Source organism: Mus caroli, unplaced genomic scaffold (assembly GCF_978045245.1).
Source record: "Mus caroli unplaced genomic scaffold, Mus_caroli_1 scaffold_4, whole genome shotgun sequence".
Classification (NCBI taxonomy): Eukaryota; Metazoa; Chordata; class Mammalia; order Rodentia; family Muridae; genus Mus; species Mus caroli.
Genome location: NW_028227259.1, coordinates 39573394 through 39598274, shown reverse-complemented (window position 1 = coordinate 39598274; position 24881 = coordinate 39573394). Strand labels below are relative to the sequence as shown.

General features: G+C 50.7%; 1 protein-coding gene across 2 annotated transcripts in view; it reads right to left on the bottom strand.

Annotated features, from left to right (window-relative positions):
* Jakmip1 (janus kinase and microtubule interacting protein 1) overlaps positions 1-24881 on the bottom strand; it is a 119760-nt gene that overhangs the window by 35497 nt on the left and 59382 nt on the right. For both annotated transcript variants that reach the window (XM_029477928.2, XM_021162250.3), the window contains 6 exons: positions 21476-21970; positions 12237-12446; positions 11215-11334; positions 8317-8463; positions 7511-7651; positions 5939-5998 (listed from right to left, as the gene is read on the bottom strand). In XM_029477928.2, the coding sequence (XP_029333788.1) occupies positions 5939-5998; positions 7511-7651; positions 8317-8463; positions 11215-11334; positions 12237-12446; positions 21476-21970 (1173 nt within the window). The remainder of the gene's footprint in view (positions 1-5938; positions 5999-7510; positions 7652-8316; positions 8464-11214; positions 11335-12236; positions 12447-21475; positions 21971-24881) is intronic.

The window sequence follows — 24881 nt, the reverse complement described above, 5'->3', positions numbered from 1 at the left end:
GTACACAACCTGCAACAAACCACTACAGAGGTTTTTTTTTGGGGGGGGAGCTATGATTCCTAAGCTATAAGGAAGTCATCAGTACCTTGCCCAGACAGAGGCCAGGGTTGGACTTAGGGGTACAGCCCTTAGAGAAGTGCCACTAGGAAATCTCTCACCACAAGGGCCAAGGACCAGCCTTGCATTCAAGTTGGGCATAAAATCTGACCGCTTCATGCAGTCGCCGTTCTGAATCTCTAGGCTTGTAGGATGCTATGCTACAGTCGTGCCTCGGGGACACACAGGGCAGGATGAAGCCATAGAAGCTCTCAGGGCAACAGCTGGAGAAGGACTGACGACAAACGGGTTCAGTTGCAAACTAACATAGGGATAGAAGCACTTTTGGCTGCTGAGAAGCAAAAAATCACACTGAAAACCAGTAGGGTGTCCTAGGCGGGAAGTCACTCCACAGCAGTGTCTGCTCCGGAAGTGCCCAATGTTCCTCTGCCCCAACCCTCCACAAGCAGCTAGGCACTGGTTTTGGTTTGTAGGGCTCCTAGATGTGATGTCAGAGTGGACTCAGGAACAACGCGCCAGAAGGATCTGCCAGGCATCAGGCATGGACTCCTCACTGCTGGCAGTAAGCCAAGGTCCCCAGAGAAGAGGCGACTCAGGCACATGGCCCAGCAGGCTCTGCAGCCTTCCTGGGTAGACACCACCATAGGATACTTACACTGTCTCAAAGGCTACACTGTGGATTGCGGGTACCTGAGCATCTGCATTAAACCCAGCCACAATAACCTAGCTCGCCTCCTCTATGAACCTGACACAGCCTTGAACTGTCTGAGGGAACCTCAATTAAAGAACTGCCTTGATAGGACTGCCCTGTAGCCATGTCTGTGAAGAACTCTCGTGGTGACTAATGTGGGAGGGGCCCAGCCTACTTTGGGCACTGCCACCCTTGAGCAGGTCCTGTGTTGTAGAAGGCTAGCTGAGCATGAGCCAGAGAGAGGGCCAGTAGCTAACAGCCCCCTCTGTCTCTGCTTCAGTTTCTGCTGATTCCTGCCTTGAGTTTCTGTGCTGACCACACTCAATGACGGACTGTAACCCGTAAACTGAAACAAGGTCCTTCCTCCCATAGTCATGGCATTTACTACAGCAATAAAAAGCAAACTAGAACATGCAGCAAGGCTACTGTTCTAAGACAAAGAGGGGAGGAAGGAGGCACAATCATTTCTTGACTACCGACTATGGTCAGCCATAGAACCAGGTCTCCAGTATGATCTCCTGATTTGAATGTGATTTCGTTTTGAGAACCAGGAAGCAAATTCTAGGAGCTTATGCCCTTGTCTCAGGCCTCAGAGTTTGTGCTGGGGCTGACTGCTCAACATTCCAGACCTCAGTCTCTCAGCTACACCCAAGATCCCCATCACCCATGTGCTAGAGCTCTGCTAGAGTTCAATTCACATGGCTATGGAATAGCAGCTACTGACAGTCTGCAGTCCGGTTCATTGCCCCATATTGAGGCCTCCTTGCTGCCAGACCCCTGCAGAGAAAGGTCCCTAGACTCTAGGACAAGGCCCAAGAAATCAACTAGGGTCTCCCCTGCACCTCTCACTAGGAACTGATGTTAGCTTGGCCTAAACTAGCAGGAGGCACAAAGAGTCAGCATAGTCTTGCCCCAGAGGGAATCCCATGGCGGGAGAAGGTGCTCCTGGGAAGCCCAGGGTGACATTAAGGTAGTCCTTAGGACTGTGGAGACCATTTAAATATGAGGACCACCACTGGGGACACTGCCCTGTCTCCATTACCTGTGCATCAGGGTGTATGATGGTCAATCTTACTGTCTACCTGAATGGACTGATATAAATACCCAGGAAAAAAAAAAGTCATGTGTACCTCCAGAGACTATCAGACCACAGCCATCAGATGGCTTCAGGTTTTGAGTAGCGGTGGAGAGGTGGTAGAAACTTGGAGGTGGGGCCTGGCTGGAGGAAGCAGGTCACTGAGGGAGTGTCTCTGGGACTGTATCTGCCCTGATCCCTTCCTGTATGCCTTTCCTCTGCTTCCTATGCAGCACGTGAGCAGCTCGTGCCACGCGCTCCTGCTCCCATGATGTGCTGGCTCAGGAGGGGCCCAGAATCAACGGACTCAGCATGATTGACAGTGCCATCAGAGGTTGTAAGCCTACCCAAGCCCTTCCTCCCTAAAGTTGTTTCTGGCAGACACCTGGTCTCCATGGTAACGAGAGTTAACTAATACAGGAGTCCTCAGAGTCTAGAGGCTTCCCTAGGGTCTAGGTGTCAGGAGTCAAGAGCAGGGATGGATCTGGGAGGCTTCTGAAAAATTTTGTAAGTGTCAATGAATTTATTCAAATGGTCTGTGAAGCTGGAGGACCTGACATGGTCCTAGGATATACACCATACAGAGTAAAAGGGGGAAGGGGGCAGTTATAGGGGGAGACAAAAAAACCATCAGTACTTCAGCCGTAGGAGGAGACCAGGATGCACCAGGCCTGAAGGGCACCAATGGGGCACAGAAGAGTACAATCACGCTCAAGCCCAAAGCTGCAAAGCTGCCTGTCCACCCGGTCTGCACAGGAAGCCACCATCGCCTGTCCACCTGGTCTGCACAGGGCTGGGCTAAAACGCAGGATCCTGGGATGAAAGCCAGCCTACATGAATCTGGAGAAAAAGAGATGCTGGTGGCCCAGGAAACAGTAAGAGGGAAGCCACTTCCCATGGGCTGGGGATGCAGATCAACTGCTGAAGGGCTAACCTAGCAGGCACAAAGGCCTTGGATCAGCCTCCAACACTACATAAAACAGGGCTTGGTGGAGCACGCCAGGAACCCCACCACTCAGGAAGTGGGGCCGGAGGAGCCTCAACTACACATGGAGGTCAAGGCCAACTTGGGCTATAAGCAATCCTACCTTTAAGAAAACAAAATCCGTACAGCTTTCCCACACCCAACCTTCTAGGGTTCGCACTAACGTACGCACACACCCCTGCTTCTCTGAGGTAGGCAATGTCCTGCAAACGCACTTCTCGGGAGAGGCTGTGCACCTAGTCAGTCAGCCCCCTGCTCGGTGCCAGTCACTCTTTGGAGACAGATGCTTCCCCCCCGCCCCCCTCCCCCGCGCTTCCCCACCACCACCACTGCTGGCGTGCTGTGCTGTTAATGTCTCTCCCAATCAGCAGATTCAGAGATCAGGACCAGTGGAAGACAGGCCAAGTGCCCCTATCTGGGACGATTGGAAGCACAACTACTTACAATTGCTGGGTTTTTCTGATTGGCAGGATTTTTTTAAAATAAACTTCATCAGTTAAGTATCCCTAATCCAGAATCCAAAACCTGAATTTTTTTTTTATTTGATACTGAAAACATTTTAAGTTTCAAAAAAGGCTTCACAGGCCACGTAGGCTTGAGGTAATCTTACCTCACAACAGATTTCTTGGTAACCTTTAATTATGGATTGTTTCATGCCACGCATGTGCAGTGTGAACCAACCATCTACCTACCCTCAGTAGTTTTAACTCCTGTCTCACAAGCACTGTTTGCAGATGTCACAACCTTCTTCTGGCAGCAGGGGGCGCTTTCTCCCCATTAGGCCCATGTTGCAAACACTGAGATGGTACCAGCCAGAACCAGCCAGACTTTCTGCTCAAAGTGACTTTACTTCAGTGACATTTACCACCAGAGCAAAATGCCCCCCGCCCCCAGAAGGGGAAAGGGCGGGCAAATAATTATACAGTCACCAAACGCAGTTACTGGAATCAGCTGAAGGCTGTCGTGTGGGGGTGCTGCAGCGTTCCTCCTAACCACAGGAGGGAGGGAGCAAGCCTGCAGCGTTGAACAATTGTATGACCCACACATTCAGCAGATTATGTGGCAATAAACATTCTAAGTGCCAGATGAGTGTAGGACAGACTCTGGCCCACCCTGGGGACAAGCCATGGGGACATCACTTGCTATCCCCCTGCTTTATTAAGGTGGGTGTCAACAGGTCTGTGAATGCAAACAGCTATGCTGGGCCTCCTACTGGTCCGTTTTTTTCCTGTTTGGTTGGTTCGTTTTGAGGGTGTTTGTTGTTTTGTTTTGTTTTGTTTTGTTTTGTTTTGTTTTGGAGAAGATCTTACTAGGAAGCCCTGACTGAGGTGGCTTGAAACTTGCTATATGTGGAAACCAACTTGGTCTCAAACTACCTCCCTCTGCCACCAGAGTGCTGGGATTAAAGGCGTGCAGCATCATACACAGCCTTCTGAGCATCTAAGATCAGCACACAAAGACCTGCCCCTGACTCAGCTCAGCCTGCTGCAGACAGTGAGTCCGAGGCTCGACCCCATCTGCCCACTGGCTCGTCCTCGAGCTGTCTCTACATCTCTGTCTCCCGTAACTGGAAGAGCCAGGGTGGCTCTGAGGATGAATTGAGATAGTGGGGTGACCACTAATCAATCCAAGCAACCATGAGCTCAGACTGAATTCAGACTGGCTACCCGGGGAGGGGACAGGGCAGAGATGGCTCAGAGACACATTTTACACTCTCTGTATTCTGACATTTACATCCACATTAAAAATCCTTGGGTTTTATATAATGGTATTATGACTAAATTGTGTCCCCTCAAAAGATACGCTGAAGTCCTTCCTGACTGTGCTGCTGCAGAATGTGATTATTTATTTATTTATTTATTTATTTATTTATTTATTTATTTATTTGGTCAATGCAAAGATAACTATGCAAGAGGTCCTGAAGAAGCACCTCATGCTGAGGCACTATAGGCTCTGAACCCAGTATATCCGGTGTCCCTAAAGATGACAGTGTGACCCAGCAGTGGACTGGAGTAGTGCAAGGAACAGCCACTATCACTGGAACACCCCAGAGCTGGAGGAAATGGAAAAGAGGGCCCTCCAGACGAGACGCCTGGGGGAAGAGACCTGGCCTCACCAGCACCTTGAAGCCAGGCTTCTGGTCTCACGAATTATAAGACACTAACTTCCTGTCATTCCAAGGGACCCATTTTTGTTCAGCCAGTCCTAGGGAAATAACATGTAAGGATCTGCCCCTCCCTCATCTCTTGGCTTATTGACGCAGAGCCTCATATAGCCCAGGTCAGCCTCAAACTCACCAATTAGCCAGAGGGCTAGTTTTGAACTTCAAATCTTCCCATTCCCTCTTGTCCAGTGCTGGGGCCACAGGCATTCTCCATCACTCTGAGGTGAAGACTTATGCTTCGCTTTAAACAGTGGAATGCTTGATGCCATCAGCCTACCTTGTGCCAACTGGGCCACATTAGGTGTTCTGGGCCAGAAAAGGGTTGTCCCCACCACTCCCTGCTGCCACTCTGACTCCACGTCTTTAGCCATCTGCTGTCATACCTTCACAGTTTTTCTTACCCAGAAGCACTTCTCTAACCATCTCTGTCAGTAGACGAAGCTGCCAGGTACCAGTTCAGGAAGGAGCAGAGATCCATCTCAGACAAGTGGCCAGTGGGGCTGACATTCAAACCACAGCTTCTTCTAAGCCTCCCCGGGGACCTCTAAGTCTCCCCACCCAGCTCTGCTCGCTCCTGATGGCACACCCAGACAGCCTCTGGGAGACAGCAGTCACATGTTACAAAAAGGGCTCCATTCCACACCTCTCAACAAAGCGCCTGAGATCCCATAACACACAGGAGGCATAAAATGAGGCTGAGTGTCCTTCAAATCCCTCAGAAGGCCTGAGTAACTATGGGTTTTTTTGTTTTTTTAAATTTTGGATGCACATAATCCAAGGTTCAAACACAGAATTCCATTAGTAAGTGTTCCATTAATAAATTTCCATATCTGGGTCACATTACTGTGCCACAATGTATGTAGCCTTGAGACAGCCAACACACAGCTGTGTCACACAGTCTCTGGGCCTGCGGCTGGCCCTGTGACCCTCCCCTCCTGTAAGACTGGCTTGAGGTGGCAGGCTCACCTTGGGGGGCTTCAGGCTCTTCCCTCGATGCCTCTTGGAGCGCAGCAGGCGTTCTCTCTCCTGAAAAGAAATGCAGCCACCAGTGAGCACTTGCAACCAGGCCCCCATCACACAGGACCACACAGTTAAGACATGGAGGTTCAGTGCACCAACCTGCCTGCTTACCTCTCTATCAGTATGGCCTAGTTCACACTGCAGGCACCCAACTGAGAGCCTAGTAACAAGATACTTGTTCAGGTCCTTGTCACCCACCCTGATGGACCATCTCATCACAGAAAAACCTAGATTCTTTTTTTTTTCTTTTCTTTTTTTTTTTTTTTTTTTTTTTGGTTTTTCAAGACAGGGTTTCTCTGTGTAGCCCTGGCTGTCCTGGAACTCACTCTGTAGACCAGGCTGGCCTCGAATTCAGAAATTCACCTGCCTCTGCCAAAGGCAGAGGGTTGAGGCTGCCAAGCCCAAGCAGTGTGGCCTCACAGTGGTTCTTCTGGCCTTGGCAGGGTCTACCTGCAATAGCAGCAGCTGGATGCTTACGGCTTTGAGCTAGACAGAGCAGGGATGGAATCCCCCACAACCCTTGTACTGGCTGTGTGACTTAATTTTCTCCAGTTGTTTCTTTCTTGCTGTGTGGGGCTAGGAGCTTCCTGCAGCATTGCTTAGTTGGGGTCCACTGCAGACAGGGGTGGCAGTACTGAGGACCCAGATGGACCCAGGGCCTCTCCCTATCAGCACTCCCTCCTTTCCCTCCAGCAGGACAAAACTGGGACTGGATCTGACCAGATCCTGGCAGACTGGTTAATCTGTTCCCCAGTCCCGCTTTGGCTTATTTTTCTTTTCACTCATTGTCTCTTTATTGAGTGTGTCTTGTCATCCTTGGCTACATTATGTCATCTAGGTAATGAAGCCAAGATGGCTGGCTGTGTGGGAAAGGCAGGGGGAGAGAGGGGAGGGTAGAGGACAGGCACCGCTTCTCATGCAACCCGCCGAGGATGTGATCATGGCTTCCCGCCCTTCAGAGTCCCGTGGATGGAACCATCATGCCCACGCAGGTCTCATGAGCAAGCAGAGCCCACTCCGCTTCTGCGCTCACTGCAGATGTGCCTGACTGCACTGCCGGGCGCTATCTTTGGAATAAGACACCCCTCTCTACTGCAGGCTCGCTCTCCTCTCCTTTCATCATAACCACCCCTGAGCAGCTATGAAGCCCTCATGACAGTCTCAGCTGGTCCTTCAAACTCTGATCTGATGATAAAGCTCAGATTTTCGGGCTCAAACTCCTGGTATGCAATAGCTAAATTAAAAAATGAATCCAAGTTAATAATAACTCAAAGGCCCCTCAGAACAGATCCAGGCTGCCTCTTCACCAGGGCAAGCCAAGAGCCCACTGAAAAGTGAGTTGCCATGGAAACTGTTCCCAGGTAGCACTGATCTCATTTCAACCAAGCTAAAGCTGCTTCCTGGAGATCACAGGGGACCTAGTGTCAGAAGCTGGACTGTCAGGTCCCACTCCTGTCCTAATGCCCACTCTTGACTCTGCCTCCTGTGGTGTCATCTTAGCCAAGAGTGACAACGTACCAGAGAGAGGTCATCGATGACATGCTGCTGTTCCAGCACCTGCAGCCTCAGGAACTCTATCTCCTGCTCGTCCCTGGTCAGACTGAGGTCATTCAGGGATGTGTGTCGCTTTAGCGAGGCCTGAGCAGACAGCTTTTCTTTCTGCAACCAGAAGGAGAGAGGGTGCTTCGGTGTGCTACAGTGTGAAAGACAGCACTGCTGTGGGGCTCAGGGGTGGGGATGACAGACCCCTGGTCCCAAGATGGGGAATACACAGCTGAAGGCCGAAGCTGAGCCAGAGGTGTGGTCAGTGATGCTCACAGGAATGGCTGGTGGGGCTGGGGCAGGGGATAATCTGAATGATCTCTGAAAGCCAGAAGGCAAGACAGGCAGGGAGGCAACTCCTCATCACAGACTACCCACACTAGTACCTGGGCCCCAGTCTTCTAAGCTGTGAAATGGGCACTCTAATTAATGGACCTGAAAGTATCTTACAAACCCCCCAGAGCACAGACACCAGTCATCCTATGTAGAGGGAAAACCTGCCCCCACGTACAGCCCTTTCAGCAGTAACTGTCTCCAGGGAAGCCCATAAAGCATGAGCCAGTCATGGGCTATAATCCATCAGTGTATAAGCCTGGCCTACTGATTCTGCCCTGTCCTCCTCTGGGACAATGAGGGGATGAGGCAGCAGGCACTCTGGCAGTGCGCATATGGAGATGTGGAGGCGAGCAAGACCAGCCAGGACTGAGCCCACTTCTGAGGTGTCAAGGGGTGGGCAGAGATCATGGACCACAGAGTCTAGCCAGGTGGGAAGTGGGCCTCACCATCTCCACGTTCTCCCTCGTGAGGCTCTTGAGCTTCTCCTCCATCCTCTGGATGCTGTGCAGCAGATCCTCATTCTTTTTGTTCATGCGTTTGTTCTTCTCCACCAGCGGCTTCAGCTGCACCTCTGTCTCCCGAGAGCGCTTCAGCTGCAGCAGGCACAGACAGGGGTCAGGAGGCTGCACAGCCCCACGGGTGGCCAAGCTCCACCGCGAAGGCCAGCAGAGATTCTCAACATGGTCCCTCTTCAGAAGCATGGCCCCCAGAGGTCAATCCAGCCAGCCACCTAGTCTTTCCCAGCCCCTCTTCAGTGAGCCATAGGACAACACCCTGCAGACAAGAGCCCTGGCCTCAGTCCCGGGCATGGAGGTGAGTCTAGGCCTACAGCCTGGAGGGATTCACCAGAACTCCAAGCAAACAGTCCTGGCAAAGGTGGGGTGTCTTTCCGGGCTGCCATTCATTCAGCCTCTGGAAAACCCTTTGTGCCTCTCTTGTCCGTTTGGTCTTCACCCTAGCTCCCAACAACTTTCAGTCAGGAAAGCTTTGTGGTTAGATCTAACTTCTAGAGCAATCCATGATTCTAATCTGTGGTGTGGGGGCAGTTCAGTGGGAAAGAGACTAGTGAGAGGTCATGGTGGCTACTGGGGAGAAGGGGCAGGGTCCTCCATGGCTAAAAGTGGTCACTCCTTTTCCTTGTAAGTACAGTAATTGCAACTGCAGGCTCGGTCGCTGTCCAGCTGCACAGCCACAGTCAAGTTTTTAGCTTGTCTCCTCATCTACAGAACTGAAGTAACAACCTCATCTGCTCAGACTCACAATGAGAAACGGACCAAAAGTAAAAAGTAACCGAAATGTCCCCATGTCTGTACCACAAAAGTGGCCACCATGTCACCAAGCCCTCACCATGAACCTGACCTAGCGCTGAGCCCCTCAGCTCACTCACTAAGACCCCCCATCTGCCTAGGAGGGCCATGGCCACTCTGCTGTGCACCAGAATGTGAGCAGAGAGGTGGCCCTGTGGTCGCTGAGGGCACAGTCACACTGAACACTCAGACGCTGTCTGTCACATACCAAAGGCGCGTGTGACCTCCCACCCAAGAGAGGATAACTACAGACCCTCTAAAGTAAAGACAGGCATGGGGCTTCTTGCATTATTTATAACAGTAAAGAAGCCAGGAGCAGCCTGAATGGCCACCAGGAAGGGTGGCCATCAAGGCTATGACACTACCATACATAAGGGATTGGCTGCACTGGTAAATCTACACGCACCTTGCAGAGCACTAATCCCACAAGTGCAAAGTCAACCCTTTGGGTGTGGATTTGTTTACTAAAGTGAAATGTGTAACCAACCACCCAGGTCAGGAGCCACTGCACCGTGGGGAATTCAGATGCTGACCACCTCACTCTTTCTACCTGAGACTTGTTCAGGCAGCCTACAGGTTTTGCTACAGTAAATTGCCATGTGGCTCATGAGTATTTATTTAGCTCATGAATATTTAAGCAAGAAGTAGAAACATAATGGGGGTAGAGTCTGATCATAGCTGTCTGGGGTATGCCTTCACGTACACTAGGAAGAACGTCATTTCGCTTCTGCTAAACCTGTGAAGATGCATTTCCCTTCACAGTCAAGGTTAGAAAGAGCAACAAGGTCATGAGGCTTCTTCCAAACGCTTTGTGCATTAACAATGGAAAACTAGCTCAGCTGGGGCCGGCAAGCTGGCTCAGCAGGTAAAGGTGCTTGCTGCCAAGTCTGATGACCTAACTCCCATTACCAAACCCACACACTGGAAGTAGAGAGCCAACTTCCCAAAGTTGATTTCTGCCATCTACAAGTGTACTGTGACACACGGAGGAAAGAAAGGAAGGGAGGGAGGGAGGGAAGGAGGGAGGGAGGGAGAAAGGAAGGAAGGAAGAAAGGAAGGAAGATGGAAGGAAAGATGGAGGGAGGGAGAGAGAGAAGTTATAAAAATAAAATTAGTTTAGCTATTTCGATAGCAAAAATAAGCATATTCTTGCAAATACTAGTTTTACAAAAGATTTGTTTTAAACTAGTCCGTGTTCATTACGCACACATACAGAGAGAGAGAGAGAGAGAGAGAGAGAGAGAGAGAGAGAGAGAGAGAGAGAGAAATCTGAAGCAGGATGCCAGGTAACTCAGGCTAGCCTCACAACCTTAGCTCAGGCTGGCCTCACAAACCTCAAGCTGAAGTACAGCCTGGAGCTTCTGACCCTCCCGCCTTCACCCCTCAGGTGCTGGGATTAAAGGCTGGAATTACATGCAGCTTATGTGCTTATGTGCTGGGTATGGCATAATCCAGGGCTTCCTGCATGCCAGGCAAAGACTCTAGCAACTAAACTACCAGCATGCATGCTCATCCTTTTTAAAAATAGAAATATATCAACTTTTATGCCAAGTAAATAAAGGAAAAATAGAGCTATTCATAACCACACTACCTAAAAGAACAGCTTTGCAAATCCAAAACAACTACAAAGCCTGCTCGGGACGCTGCTTCCGCCCTGCGACTCAAGGGTGAGGAGTCTCCCTGTCGGCAACATCTGCTCCTCATCACTGTGCAGCAGCATCGGTCTGGAAACCCCCACAGATCCTGTGCAGGAGGCTTTGGTACTGAAGGCCTGTGTCTGCTGTTACTTTCTGTTGATGTAAATATTGGGAAACCCTGCAGAGATTCCTTCCCCCACTGTTTTCTAAGGATGGATCCCTCCACAGACAATAAGCGGAGAGATTTCTTCCATGAGTGTCACACAGACACACACGCGCACACACACACACACACACAAAGAACGGGATAGGAAGTAAAGAGACCCAGGGGCCCCTCTGCATCCACTCCTGGCCCTAGTCCCTTCCTCGTGTCCAGACGCCACATGTTTTGGGTGGTTACCAGTTCGTTCCTCTCATCAGCCAGCAGGGTGTTCCTGTCCTCTAGCTTCCGAATCACTGAATTCAGTTCAGCAATTTTCAGTTGAAATCGCCTCACATCTCGCTCATCCATATGTTGATCCTAAAAATAAAAAACTTTGAAGAAGCTCAAATGATTCCAATGGAGCCTCTGAAGACCCGGTGAAGACACAACGGGAACGGCCGGCCCCATCTAGAGGACCATGTGCTCAACATGGAGGCAGACAGACAGGCACACCTGTCCCATCCTCCCGGGGACACTTCATCTCAACCTGCCTGAGACTGAAAACCTCGGTGTGATTCAAACACCAGCCCAGGAGGATTGAAGTTGAAGCTCCCACCCATGCTGCAAACTTATGAGAACCCACTGGATGCCATTGTGGTTTCTAGAATATGCTAGTACATTCCTCCACAGCAGGCTGTCTTGCTCAACTCTGAAACATCAGCGCCTCATGCACACTCAGCACAGAGCATTCATGACACCCGATGAAGCAGAGAGGAAGAAAGGGAGAGAGGGCAGGCTTGCTTCAACTGCCTGTTTTTGCTAAGAGCCTGGTAGTTGCCACCCCCAGCACACACACACACACTTGCCCTGCCACTTTGGGGAAACCCTGCTGGTCTCCGGGCCTCTGAGTTTGCCACTCTCTGTCTTGCCCAGGGGCCTCCTTCTTGCAGAGCATCAGCTGTGGACCCTGCTCTCTGTATCTCCATATATTTTTTGCAACTCCAGCCACAGCCGGCTCAGCCAGCCAGTTCTCCACAAATATTTTCTCAGTGCTGAGTGCTGAGCCTGGCATACACTGAATATCAGTAACTCCCTCCTTCCCTCTCCCCCTTTCTTCCTCTTTGCCTCATCGGATATCATGAATATCCTGGTGGGAAGGATCCAGAGAGGAGGGGAGTGTGAGAGAGTAGGAAATACCAGAGAAGAGCCAGGAAGATGGTAGGACAGTAGCCAGCAGAGGGAAGTGGTCTTTCTGGCTAGCAGGAGACACCATCCCTCACCTGGCCACCCATAAGCTCCGCCATGTCACCAATGCCAGGAGGAAGCTCCCTCTTTGGGCTGCTGTGGTGGCGTTCTGCCTCCTTGACCTGGACCAGCTGTTCATCCAGAGCCTCCTTCTGTAACAACAGCCGCTGGGTCTGCCCGGTTTGCACACCAAGCTCCTTCTCCAGGGCCAGGATCACCCGCTCCTTCCCTTTGATCTCGTCCATCTGGTACAGGAAAAAGAAAATGGGCCATCAGGTGTGGGCTCAGGACCAGAGGGGGGGTCCCTGTCAGACTCTGGATTGATGCTGAGGCTGAGTCCACTGAACTGGGAGTGATCTGGAGTGGGGTAGCCAGTGTGCAGCACAGACCCTCTAATCTCACAAACACTGACGACATAGCCCTTGGTCTGAGGATCTACAGAGCTATGGGCACTTCTCACCGCAACTCAGCGCCCTAAGGCTCCCCTAACCCGACAGCTCCCTATCAGCCCCAAACAGTCCAGCCCACCCTGCTTCCTCCCAGATGCATTTCTTCCAGAGGTGGCTGTTCCTGCTGTCTACTCACTGTGTCCTACATGCAACTGATGCAGAAATGTAGATAGGTCCCCAATCCTAAGTGCCCTCTGAATCCCAGAGTCTCAGAACTACTGGACACCTAAACTCTGCTTGGCCTCTAGTAGACCCCTTCTCCAGGTGTGGGGAGCCCTCTCTTTGGGTACAGATGGGACACTTAACCCTTGCTTTCTCCAGTCCAGTCAAATCCAGCCTTCCCTGGGACAGCACACCAAACAGGGGACAGAGCTTAGCCTGGCAGGCCAGACAGAGCAGGGAACCACACTGAAAGAGGTTTGCAGAGGAACCCCAGACCATCCTTCAACGTACTCATGGGAAATCAACCATTAGGGACCTATTTCTGTGAGGACACGGTCCTGGTTAGAGTGTCACCCAGAATCTACACCTTCTCTAGGATCTCTGGATGTGTTGGTGGTGGTGGTTGTTTTTGTTTGTTTGTTTGTTTGTTTGTTTGATTGATTTGTTTTTTACAAAGACAGCTGTCACACAGCCATGGAACAAAGAACTATGGGCAACCCAAGAACTAGGAAAGGTGGAAAGGACCCTCCTCCAGAGCCTTCATACCACATGGTCCTGGTGACACCTCGGGTTTGGCATCCTAAGGCTCGCTCTGGAACTAAGAGCCCTTAGTGAGCTCACAGCCCCAGCCCCAGGAGACCAAGAAGGCTTTAAAGCTTTCGGGTCCAATCGTTGGGGGAGTTTCCTCTTGACCACAGATAGAACCTGGGTTCTTACTAGCAGGTCATCGGCCTGTGACCACCAGCAGAATCCTGTGGAATAGACCTGGTCCATCCAAGACCCACAAACCTAATCTCAGAGAGAGAGGCAAGTGTGCCCTGATTGGCAGGAGAACACTGGTGGTTCCTCCCAGCCCTCTCCTCCTCCCCACACTGCAAGCCTGGTTCTGGAAGGCAGAGCCCAGGATGTGCAAGGCAGTGGAAATCACAGTTGGACAGCAACCTACCTCTGTCTTTTGAAGCTCTGTGGGCTCCACTGCTCTACAAAGTTTGGAAGATTCAAAAGTCAGAGACAGAAGCCACTACTGCTACAGCCATTATCACTGTCACCCTCGGCACCTCTCACGGGTGAACAGTGTCCCCCAAATGCTATGCTAGCCTGCTGAGTCAGAGCATGGCTTTCCTTGGCTATCGGATCTGTGTAGATACAATGATGGACATGAAAATGACACCCACAGGTTAGGATGGGCCCCAAATCCAAGGACTGGTGTCTTTAGGACAGGGCAGGGTACAGATATGGGGAGATGTAGGGGTGAAGGCAGAGATTCGATGGAGTCAGCCACACTCCAAGGAGCTTCAAGAACAGGTAGCTGCCACCAGAACCTGGAAGAGATGGGGGCCTTCCCCAGAGCCTACAGAGGGAGCCTGATACTGAGGCTGCCTTGATTTTGGACTCCTATTCCCCAAAATAGTGATAAATGCCACCATGAAGATAGAGAAGAGTCTGGGGGGACAAGGTGGCTTGGGGTCTGGTCTACGTGGGGTTCTCAGGCTGCTTGCCTTACAGAGGGGACACAGAGCATGAGGTCTTCTTCAGAGGGAGCCTGACATGGGAGCTAAAAAGAGTAGGCATAACAGGACTGGAGATGGGCAGAGGACATGAAGGAGCCAGCACAAAGGCCCTGAGCCCATTTGTTAGGTGACCCTCTCGCTGGGGCAAGAGGTAGGTGCCACCATCGTCAGTTGGTGAGGGTCCCTGCTCTTTGCCTCCTAAGATCTTCCAGGTGCTCAGCTCAAGGAATGAGTCAAGGAGAATGGTGACTTCCGTGTCTTTCACTAGACTGAGTTAGCCCAGTTCAGTGGCATTCAGCATCCCTCCAGCTTCTGCCTGGAGACCAAATGTCATTGGGTTTCCTTTCCCACAGCCATCCCATCCCCCTAGTCTGGCAGTGATGTCAACTAAAGGTGGAGAGGGGGGTCACAAAGACAAGGGAAGCCCTGGTCCTGGGCCTTACTGGTCCCCACATCTAGCTGTACAAAAAGCCACTCTGGTTTTCTAATAAGCAGAACCAGTCAATATCTGCATCTGCATAACTTTCTGCTGGTCCTCAGACCCTGCAAACAAACAAGCCAAAGTCTATATGTCTGCACTTGGTGGGGGCAGTGGGGAGCGCCCTCCCAGCAAAGTGTCTGGTTTCCTGGGGTGAGGAAATGACTACCCTTGATGTGAATCAACACTGTGGAGCCAAGGCATGGAGATTGGAGCATGGGTGATTTTCCCTAGATCTTCTCCTCTTCCTGGGCCATGGGAGACAGGCCTTGGGTAACTACCTATTCTGCAGGTTCAGGTTTTCCATCCAATGGGCTGCTGCAGAGTTCAGACCGGAACAGCTACAAGCTGTCCTGCCCTTTACCAAACCTGTTCCTCCCTGGCCGAGCTCTGCTGGTGATGACGGAGACTCGTCCCTTCCTCCTCTGCCAGATGCTTTAGATTCTTGATTGGTTCAGGACCAGTCCAGAAGACAGCAGCGTGCTACATCCATTAGTCAAACACCCTGCTGTGTGTGCATTTCCTTCTCTGTATCACTTCACCTCTTGCTGAGTGCAGGAGTTCAAGGCTTCCGGCACTGGGCTCAGTCTGCACAGGGTGGGCGGTGCAGTTGTACAGAGAGCGACAGGCCTTGGGAGAGAGTCCCTGCATAGTGCAGTTCTTCTGTACAGCTAACTACCACATGATCTCAGTCACCCCAGAATTGGCCAAGTTTTGCTCAGGCATCGACAAGCACTGTACAGGCCGGTCACTGCCTTGGATAACTTTGAATTGATGCACCCACATTACCAAGCACCCAGGGGAGCCCCTGTGGGTGCTTCCTCACAGATCCACCCTGCAAGGAGCTTCTGCTCTGTCCTCCATGCCACCCTCCTCTATCCCCTTCTCCTGCATGGTAGAGATACAGTCGCACCATAGGGAGGCTTCACCCTCAGGTTTGGGTTGATTTCTTTCTCCTGGCACATGGCTAGAGTCCACCCAAGCTCTTGTACACACCAGACATGCATTCCTTTAACTGAATATGCCACTATTCACATTATTATTATTATACTTGCATAGCAATTCTTCTTCGTCCTTCAGGGAAAGTGGGCCTTCGTGCTGAAGGCCTGACCTCCCTGTAGGCACTTTTTTTAAAAAATGGGGTTGGTTTCTCTGTGCTCAGGAAACTACAGATGTCTTCTGTTTACTTCTGCCTTCTCCCTCCTACTTGTCACACCCGAACTTCTATGACCCTTTCTTCTTACCGCCCTCGAGCATAAATTTTCTGGTACCTCAACTCCCTTCCTCAATCAGCTTTCAGCTGAGCCTTTGTTTCTTTGTTGTTTGTCCTGGATCGAAGTCTCATGCCCCAGTAAGATGGAAAGATTTCCGGGAGTGTGAATCCGCTCGTGGCCCAGGTTTCACCCATCCCTGGGTCAGACATCTTCTTCTCTGTGTTGAGCACATTGCAGTGCCTTAGTTAAGCAATCCCTGGAGGTTTAAACTAAGGGCTACAGATAAACCTAAGCGCATCTTCCTGGGCATCCTCCCATTTCCTGCCTGAACGGCTTTCCTTCCAGCTGAGTTCCCATTCTTTGGGAAGTGTGTTGCTCATCCTTTTCAGAAAGCGACGTGGCTGGGTCAGTTCTCCCACACCAGCAGACTTGTTCTCATTGCTTTACTTTACAATGCACCCATGTGTGGGACACCGGCTTTCCAGTGATGTCTTGGAACTACTGGTCTTTTTAACTGAGCCACTCCGGTGACTGTAGGAAGTGTCTTGGCTATAAACACGTCCTAGTAGAAACAATTCCTCATAGCCACCGCACTGTCCCAGTGTTGTTTACTGAAACGACGTCCTTTCCCTACTGCACTAGGAGACAGTCTGCCCCTAAGTCAAGTGATCCCGTATCTAGAGGTCTCTTCCTAGACCCTCCTGTTCCTACTTGGTGATAGGATGCCTGTCTAGCAAGCAGGGAGCTACACACACACACACACACACACACACACACACACATACACACACACACAGGTACACACGCTTGCACAAACAAACACACACATCCTCCATTCCAACCCCTTTAAGGGTTTAGTGACTAACCTAGACTCTGTTTGCCGATATCCGAGCTGCACAGCAATACCCTCCAAACACAAACATCATCTTCATCCGTCTGCCCCATCTACTCCCAAAAGTTCATCACAGCTGGGCTTGACCACTGACATCTCCACATGGGAGGTCAGGGACAGTCACTGAACCCTCCCTGAATATCCAACCACTCCTCCTAATAGCAGGCAATTCTGCCCTTACAGAACTTGGTTTTAGGGCCTCAGGGAGGAGCTAGAACACACAGGCATGGGGGTGTTATTGAGAATGTCTCCATCTGCACAGACATGGAGAAGCCACCACCCATGCTGGGTACAACCCCCCTGGTGCAGCTGTATTATGGCTACCCACACTCTTGCCACGACCCAAACTTATTGGTTCCCTCTATGAACTCTGGGAAATCAAACTGATCTGTCTGCCACTGGGAATATAAGGACAGGGTAAAACAACACTTAGTCATGCCCACACCCCTCCACACCGCCCCCCATGCTCATGCTCACACACACACACACACACACACACACACACACACACACACACACACACACACCTACCTCAGAGGGAAGTCAGCTTGGCTTCTAGCTTTCCCTTCCTGGGCATTCTCATCAATGCAAATGGTTTACTTACTTGGCTCTCCCTTCACCCTTCCGAGCAAGGCTTCTAGCCTGGCAGAACTCCTGAACAACTTGCCTGACAATTGTTCCTGGAGCCTTTTTTTCCTGCTTCTTAAAATTAAAAGTCTCCTCCCTTCCAGCAGTTCATTTCTAGTACCCAAAAACGAAAGTTAATTTGTGTCTACTTTGTATCAGAGCTTGGACAAATGCGTTTGTTAGTTCTGAGAAGTCATGAGATTGATGACCTTGAGGGAGAGGCCCAGGCCACTGTGTGCCTCCCTTTTGCCATCCTGTGCCAACCACTGTTTGAGGACATGGCTCTGAGGATGCCATCTTGGAAGCTCGGACTGGGACTCGTCAGACACAGAACCCAGTGATACCTTGGCTTTCTCATTTTGAGAACCACCGTTGCCCAGTCTGTGCTAAGAAACAGACTGGAGGAACTGGGAGAGACCCTGGACTCTGCAGCATCTCAGCATCATTTGCATATAATGAGGCTCCCCTTCATCCCCTCTTTAGAACTTACCGCTTCCAGAGCTTCTGTATACTGTGCCCCTGGCTAGTGAAATGCTGAACAGAAGAGCTGCTTTAAGGGTCACTCTGGCTTGATCCTGAACGTGAGTGGGAAACCTTAACTGAATCATCATTATGACAAACATCGTTAGCAGATTTCCAAAAGAACAATTTATCAGACTAGAGCAACTCCATTTTAAGCCAGACATGCTAAGAGTCTGCCAGGAAGCGGAATTTTAAAATGTTTTGAATGCGTCGACAAAAATGGCCACGTGAGTTTTAATCCTTTATTACACTGTCAGATTGGCGTCTACACAGGCTGCGCGTGTGGTGGCCTCTATGAGTGGATCTCTGTGAGTTTGAGGCCAGCTTGGTCTACATATCACGCTCCAGGCCAGTCAAGGCTACACAGTGAGACCATCTCAAAACACCATAGATAGGTAGGTAGATAGATAGATAGATAGATAGATAGATAGATAGATAGATAGATAGACAGACAGGGATAGATGGATGGATAGTTGGTTGGGTGGATGGATGGATGGATAGTTGGTTGGATGGAGGATAGATGGATGGATGGATAGATAGATAGAATAAAATTCTCTAGTTTTAAATCAGTAAATACTAGCAGATCTTTACATTTTCATAGTTAACTTACCCTGGCTCATGATTTATTAGCCTTCTTATAGAGCCCTGGTCTTTCTTGGTTAATAATTAGCATTCTTATAACTAAGTTCTTTTTTGGGGGGGATTTTTTTTTTGGATTTTTCGAGACAGGGTTTTTCTGTGTAGCCCTGGCTGTCCTGGAACTCACTCTGTAGACCAGGCTGGCCTTGAACTCAGAAATCTGCCTGCATCTGCCTTCCAAGTGCTGGGATTAAAGGCGTGCGCCACCACTGCCCGGCATAACTAAGTTCTTAAGAGAGAATGCTCCATCCCTAGTTCTTCCCAAGTCACAGCTTTGGAATCTGGCTGGCGATGGAATCCTAAGGCTTTCAGTGCCTTTCTACTTCCTGGATGCATTGCATCTGTGTGAGCTACTCCTGCTCTTGACAGGAGTAAAATCACTCAGGAAACACACCTCTGGATATTTCCAGGGGTTTAATTAAAGTAGGACTACCTGCCAGCCATTATGTTGAGCAGCAGTAACCCCATGGTGGAAACCCTGGTCTGAGTAAACACAAGTCAGTTGAGCTCTAGTTTTCATTTCTCCTTGTTTCCACGGACTGTGAATGCAGTGTGAGCAGCTGCTTCCTGCTCCTGCCACCCATCAGGCCTTTCTCACCAGGATGGACTGCACCCTCAAATTGGGAGACAGGATGAGTCCTTCCTTTCTCAAGAGGCTTCTGGTCAGCTGTTGGATCACAGCCCCCAGTCTCGCAGCTGATGCAATAAGGATTCATTAGTTCCTCCGTAAGTGGAAGACGAAGGCGCCAGACCTAGACTCTTCTTATGTGTGGAAGTGCCGAGAGCTACAGGCTCAACAACCTGCACAGCTATGGGACATTCTATCCTACAGTGTTGATCTTGATGGGCTAGCTGCCACTTCCTCTAACTACACCTTGACCATTGATCTACACTCCCCAAGGTGTCTTCAGTGTCAGCATCCCTTTCCCCCATGACTTACCCCCCCATCCCCACCCGTGACTTAAAACCTCTGTCCCCTTCATACAGACAATTGACTTCCCAGGAAGTCATATTGTGAACACTGTATCAACTTTAATTTTAATTCATTTCTGAACTTGATTTCTTGATTGGTTTTTATCTTCAGCAGTTCTTGCTCTTTATGGTTTTCTTTGCCTTACTTTCTGGGAGATGAAACTTTAATATTTATTACTATTATTATCGTTGTGTGTTTATATGACAATTGTATTTGCATATGGGAAGCCATGTGCCCTGGTATGATGTAATCAGTTCTCACCTCCCGCCAAGGGTTCCCTGCGATCTCAGTTCATCAGGCTGACACAGCAAGCGATTTACCCACTGAGCCACCTTGCCAGACTCCTTCCTGGGAAGTCAATTGTCTGTATGTCTCCTGACAAGGCAGCTCAAAAGATGGTTGAGTCCCAGTATTTCTTTCATCTACAGCATGCTTTGCTCTGTGGACTGACACAGTTAGTGCTGAGAATCCTGACAGTTTGAAGCGCAGATGACTTTTGATTAAAGTGCTAGATGTCACCTCCCCAAGAACAACACTGTGGGCTGCCGGGGTAGGTCTGTGTACCCAGAAAGGTTCTTCTCCAACTCCAGCCAGGGGTCTGCCTCTTCCTCCTCCTTGTCTTTGAAATATTTATTACACATTTTTTAGGCTTTCCTATCAAACCCTTCACTGTTAAGTGCTGCTCCTGTCTATAGTCAGTTATGACCTCTTGACGTAGGTCCTTCACATCTGTGTCACCAGGCTGGCCACACTCGGGGTCAGTGTGCTCATGGTACATCATCTTGTTTCTTTACGTTGCACCTAACTCAGCCCTCAGCCTTCGAAGTGGCTCTCCTAAAAATCACCCCTTCGTGCAGTCTGAGATTCTAAGCTAGCTGAGGTGCTAGTACGCTGTGCCACCCTGCTGCAGGATGACCAGGGCCTTGAGGGGCACCTAGCTGTTCGACACAGTCCCGTATGTGTACAGAGCCCTGTCTCCTGTGTCTACTAGGACTGTGGAAGGTGACGTTATGCCCTGCAAGCCCCCATTGACCTTCCACATCCCTTCAGTGACTAAGAAGAATATTACCAGTCTATGGCCATACCACGCTGAAGGTCTGGGCTCAGAGGCTAAGCAGGGTTGGACCTGGTTAGTACTTGGATGGGAGAAGAGTATACCAGGGTGAGCTGACCCAGTCTGAGCCCTGCTTCTTCCTGTCACCGCTGAGATAGCTCAAAGTTCCACTCACCTCTTAATCAAAATCTCCACCTGCTCACACTTAGAACCCAGGCTAGGGCTGGTGGTGAGTGGTACTGGGAAGGGCTCCTTCCATTAGGAATGGAGGTCAAATCAACTTAACAGCTCTCACCCCACTCCCACTTTTTAAATAAAATTAAAATTTTTTATTTATTTTTTTACTTTCCTTTTTATTTATTTATGTATTTATTTGCTTACTTGGCACTTTACAGTTCCCTGAATGGTGCAGCCCTGGGTCTCACCCAAATGTAAGGCCCACTCCAGTTCAAGTGAATAAAGGCTGTATCTCCTGCCTTTCCTCTACAGCCTAGGTCCGCTCTTACAGCACCTCAGCCCTCCCCCCCCCCGCCCCCATCCACAAGTCCTACATAGAGACAAGGAAACTGCTCCTCTCTTTACAAATCTTCCCAGAACCCCACCCTAGGAGAAGCCTGCCATTCTAAACCTACTACCATCCCAGGAACAGCCAGGACTTTGCGGTCGCCCCTGTATCTCCAATCTTGCTTGCCTGGAGCACACAGCCCCCCTGTGCTTGAAGGAAGGGGTGCTGTGGGGAGAGAGTTCACGTACCAGTCTGCGGATGTCACGTTCGCACTCTCGCTTGATGCGGTGCACCTCATCCTGGTGCGCCTGGTACGCAGCGCGCAGGTCGGCGGCTTTGGCCTTGTCTGCCTGCATGCAGTTACTGAGTGCCTCTTCCGCCTGTTTGCGCGCAGCCTTCAGCTCCAAGATCTCCTGCTGCAGCCGCTGGCGCTCGCCATCAAAGGTCCTGCGCGCCTCCTCGCGCGCGTCGGCCAGCAATGCAGTCTTGACTTTGTCTGCGGCGCCATCGCGCAGCACATTCAGCGTGGCCTGCAGCCGCTGCAGCTCACCTTCCTTGATCTTGGCGGTCCGCGCTGCCTCCTGCTCGTGCTGCCGGATGAGCGCCTCGCGCAGCGCCTGCAGTTCCTTCGTCTTCTCCTCGTGCAGCTTGGCCTTGAGTTCCGAGATGTAGGCCGTGTGGCGACGCTGCTCCTGCTCCCGCTCCAGCTTGGCCTCCTGCAGACGCTCCCGCAGCTTCCCCACCTGCAGCCAGAACAGTGGCCAGAGTTAGGATCGCTCAGGGGTAGCCTCAGCTCGATACTCTTCCTGTCTCCACCCTCTAGTTCCCCTGCAGGCCACACCCACAGCTCGGCCCTCCATCCCAACCTCATCCCCATCTCCCTTCCCACAGTACTTTATGATTTTCTCTGGAGAGACAAACCTTGAGGACGTTTCGGTTCTGAACTGTAAGAGGAAGGACAAGAAACTAAGGAGAGAACAGAGGCCAAGGAAAATTCTAAACAGTTTAGCGGGTTTTTTTAGTGCCCCTGGGCAGGGAACTTGAGTCAGTGATGGCACCACTATTACCTTGTGCCAGAAGGTCTGGCAGACCAGTATGGAATTGGATGCAAAATAGCTGCCCTGAGACAGATGCATGAGACTAGTATCTCCTGACATCACATGCAATCACAGAAACAATAGGTGACACCATCAATCACCTCCCCCCGGAGCTGGAACTGGCACTCTCCTGGTGAACTTAGCACCAGGGCATCAAGACTCAAACAGTCCATAGACTTAAGGACAGCACTGTCCAAATGCAAGGAACACTGCAGCTGAGTCGGGTCCTGCTCCAGCCTACCTGCCTCAGACAACTGTGGTGCTATGGTCTCACTGTAAATCTGTCAAGGTTTAGAATTGTCTCCGAGATGACGAGGAACGCATCTAAATAGGACTGAGAGCGTTTCCAGGGAGAAATGTGGGAAGAAGACGTTCTTGTCCTGGAGAGGACCCGGGAGCTGGGGACCTGCTCTCACGCAGCAGAGAAGGGAAGTGCTTTCAGAGGTTCAGTCTGTTTGTTCTGTTGCCATGGCTCCTTTCATGGCTCTGGTCCATTATATTTGGGGAACATATAGGTCTGCTGTAGTTTTACAAGGGTTCATAGCTAAGAGATTGCCTTGAGTCTCACACAGAGACTTTGAACATGGACTTTTAAACAGTGTTGGAAGTGTTAAGGTTTTGGAGACCACAGATACAGGCTGAACACATTTTGCATCGTGGATGAGCTGGGGGTAGGGGGTGGGGCAGTCTAGGATGGAATGCTATGGTTTAAAGGGCGGCTGTCTCCATGCCATACTGACACAGGGTAGACTTCACCATCAACTTGACTACGTTTTAGGCTCACCCTGGAGATGAGGATTCTGGGAGTTGCCTGTAAGGATGTCTCTAGAGAGGATTACCTTAGGGGAGAAGGACCCACCCTGCAGCTGGAGGGCACCGTTCTATGGGCTGGGGGCTCAGATGGAATAAGATGGAAGAGAAGACTCCAGCTAGTCTCCAGCAAGCCTCTTTTTTCTGCTTCTCTGACATGAACCCTTAGTTCTGCTCGGCCACACCACCCGGCCATGATGGATGAGTCCTTTGAAAAGGTGGGTCAGAATAAACATGTCCTCCATAAAACTCTCCACCCCTAGGCTATTGATATCAGAATCTTTGTTGTCCCAGCAGCAAGAGGAGTAACTAACACACAGTGTGTCAGCCCTGTGGCTTTGTGAAGGACCTGGATCACCCGGCAGCTGTCTCACTAGAGGTAGGTACTTCCCTCACACAAGAAAGTTTGTTACTGAGCCAGTGCAAAGCCTGTAACTGGGCCTTAGTAGAACTGGAAGTGGTGTTGTGATTGGCAGAAATTATTAATACCACATTTGCATGCCACTCCCTGCCATGCCCCACAACTGGGCTGTACCCCTCACTTTTTGACCCAGGGGTGCACCCCCTCCTGTGCTGCTCCCTGGTGTTGTAAGAGATTCTCCTGAGATGCCATGTCTTCTGTGAGCTTCACCGTGGGTAAGACAGGCTAAGCAGGCAAGGGAGGTAGCAGAGGTGGTGACTGCTGCTGCCTTGGTGGTAGGGACAGCACCATCCTCATGAAGCCAGCACAGTCACAGAGAGTGACTGGGCAAAGACTGCCTGGAGCCCAGACAGGAGACAGCTCAGGATAGTGGAAGCACAAAGAAAGCACTGTAAAAGACAAGACAGCACCAAGACAGCAGCAGAAGGCATTGACAGGCTTCCAAAACCAAAGGCCAGAGGCTGCAGTTCCTGGGTACTGAGTCCAAAGAGCTAAGGGTCCCCACATCCAAGGTCTAGGAGCTGTAAGAGCAGCAACTGCAAGAGCCCAGGATCCTGACACACAAGACCTGGAAATAAGACTCCCACCCCAAGCCGGGCATGGTGGCGCACGCCTTTAATCCCAGCATTCGGGAGGCAGAGGCAGGCGGATTTCTGAGTTCGAGTCCAGCCTGGTCTACAAAGTGAGTTCCAGGACAGCCAGGACTATACAGAGAAACCCTGTCTCGAAAAAACCAAAAGAAAAAAAAAAAAAAGACTCCCACCCCACCCACCAAGGCCAACCAATCCCTTATGGCTGGGGTCAAGGTCTGACTCACTTCTGCAGACCAAGGCTGGTTCCTGCCTCGGGATGAATAAATAGTATAGTATGGACTAGTTGCAGCAGGACTGAATAAATCACTGTCGGGCTACAGAACCTGCATGGCCTTCCCTCCACCATCACTGCTCCCCATATGACCTCAGACTTTGGACCTTTTCGGGGTTTCGAGTTCTACCCTGCCAGCCAGACATTCATCCCACCCTGTCCCTGACTAACACTCATGTTGCTCATGGGGGCAGTTGAAAACTTGATGCAATGCAAATCTGTTTACTTCCTCTCCAGTCAGAGAAATCCTTAGGATCAGCTCTAAGGTCTTCACAGGCCCAGCTTGCCCTGCAGGTGCTGAGACCTCCCCCCCACCCTACCCCACCCCTCCCCGCACCAGTTGAGGGGAGGGACCTCATGCAAATCAGGTGTCCCAGCTCACAGCAGGCTGCATACAGTACTCAGGACAAGGCCCTCAGTGAATGAATGGTGTCTTAGTTAGGGTTTTACTGCTGTGAAAAG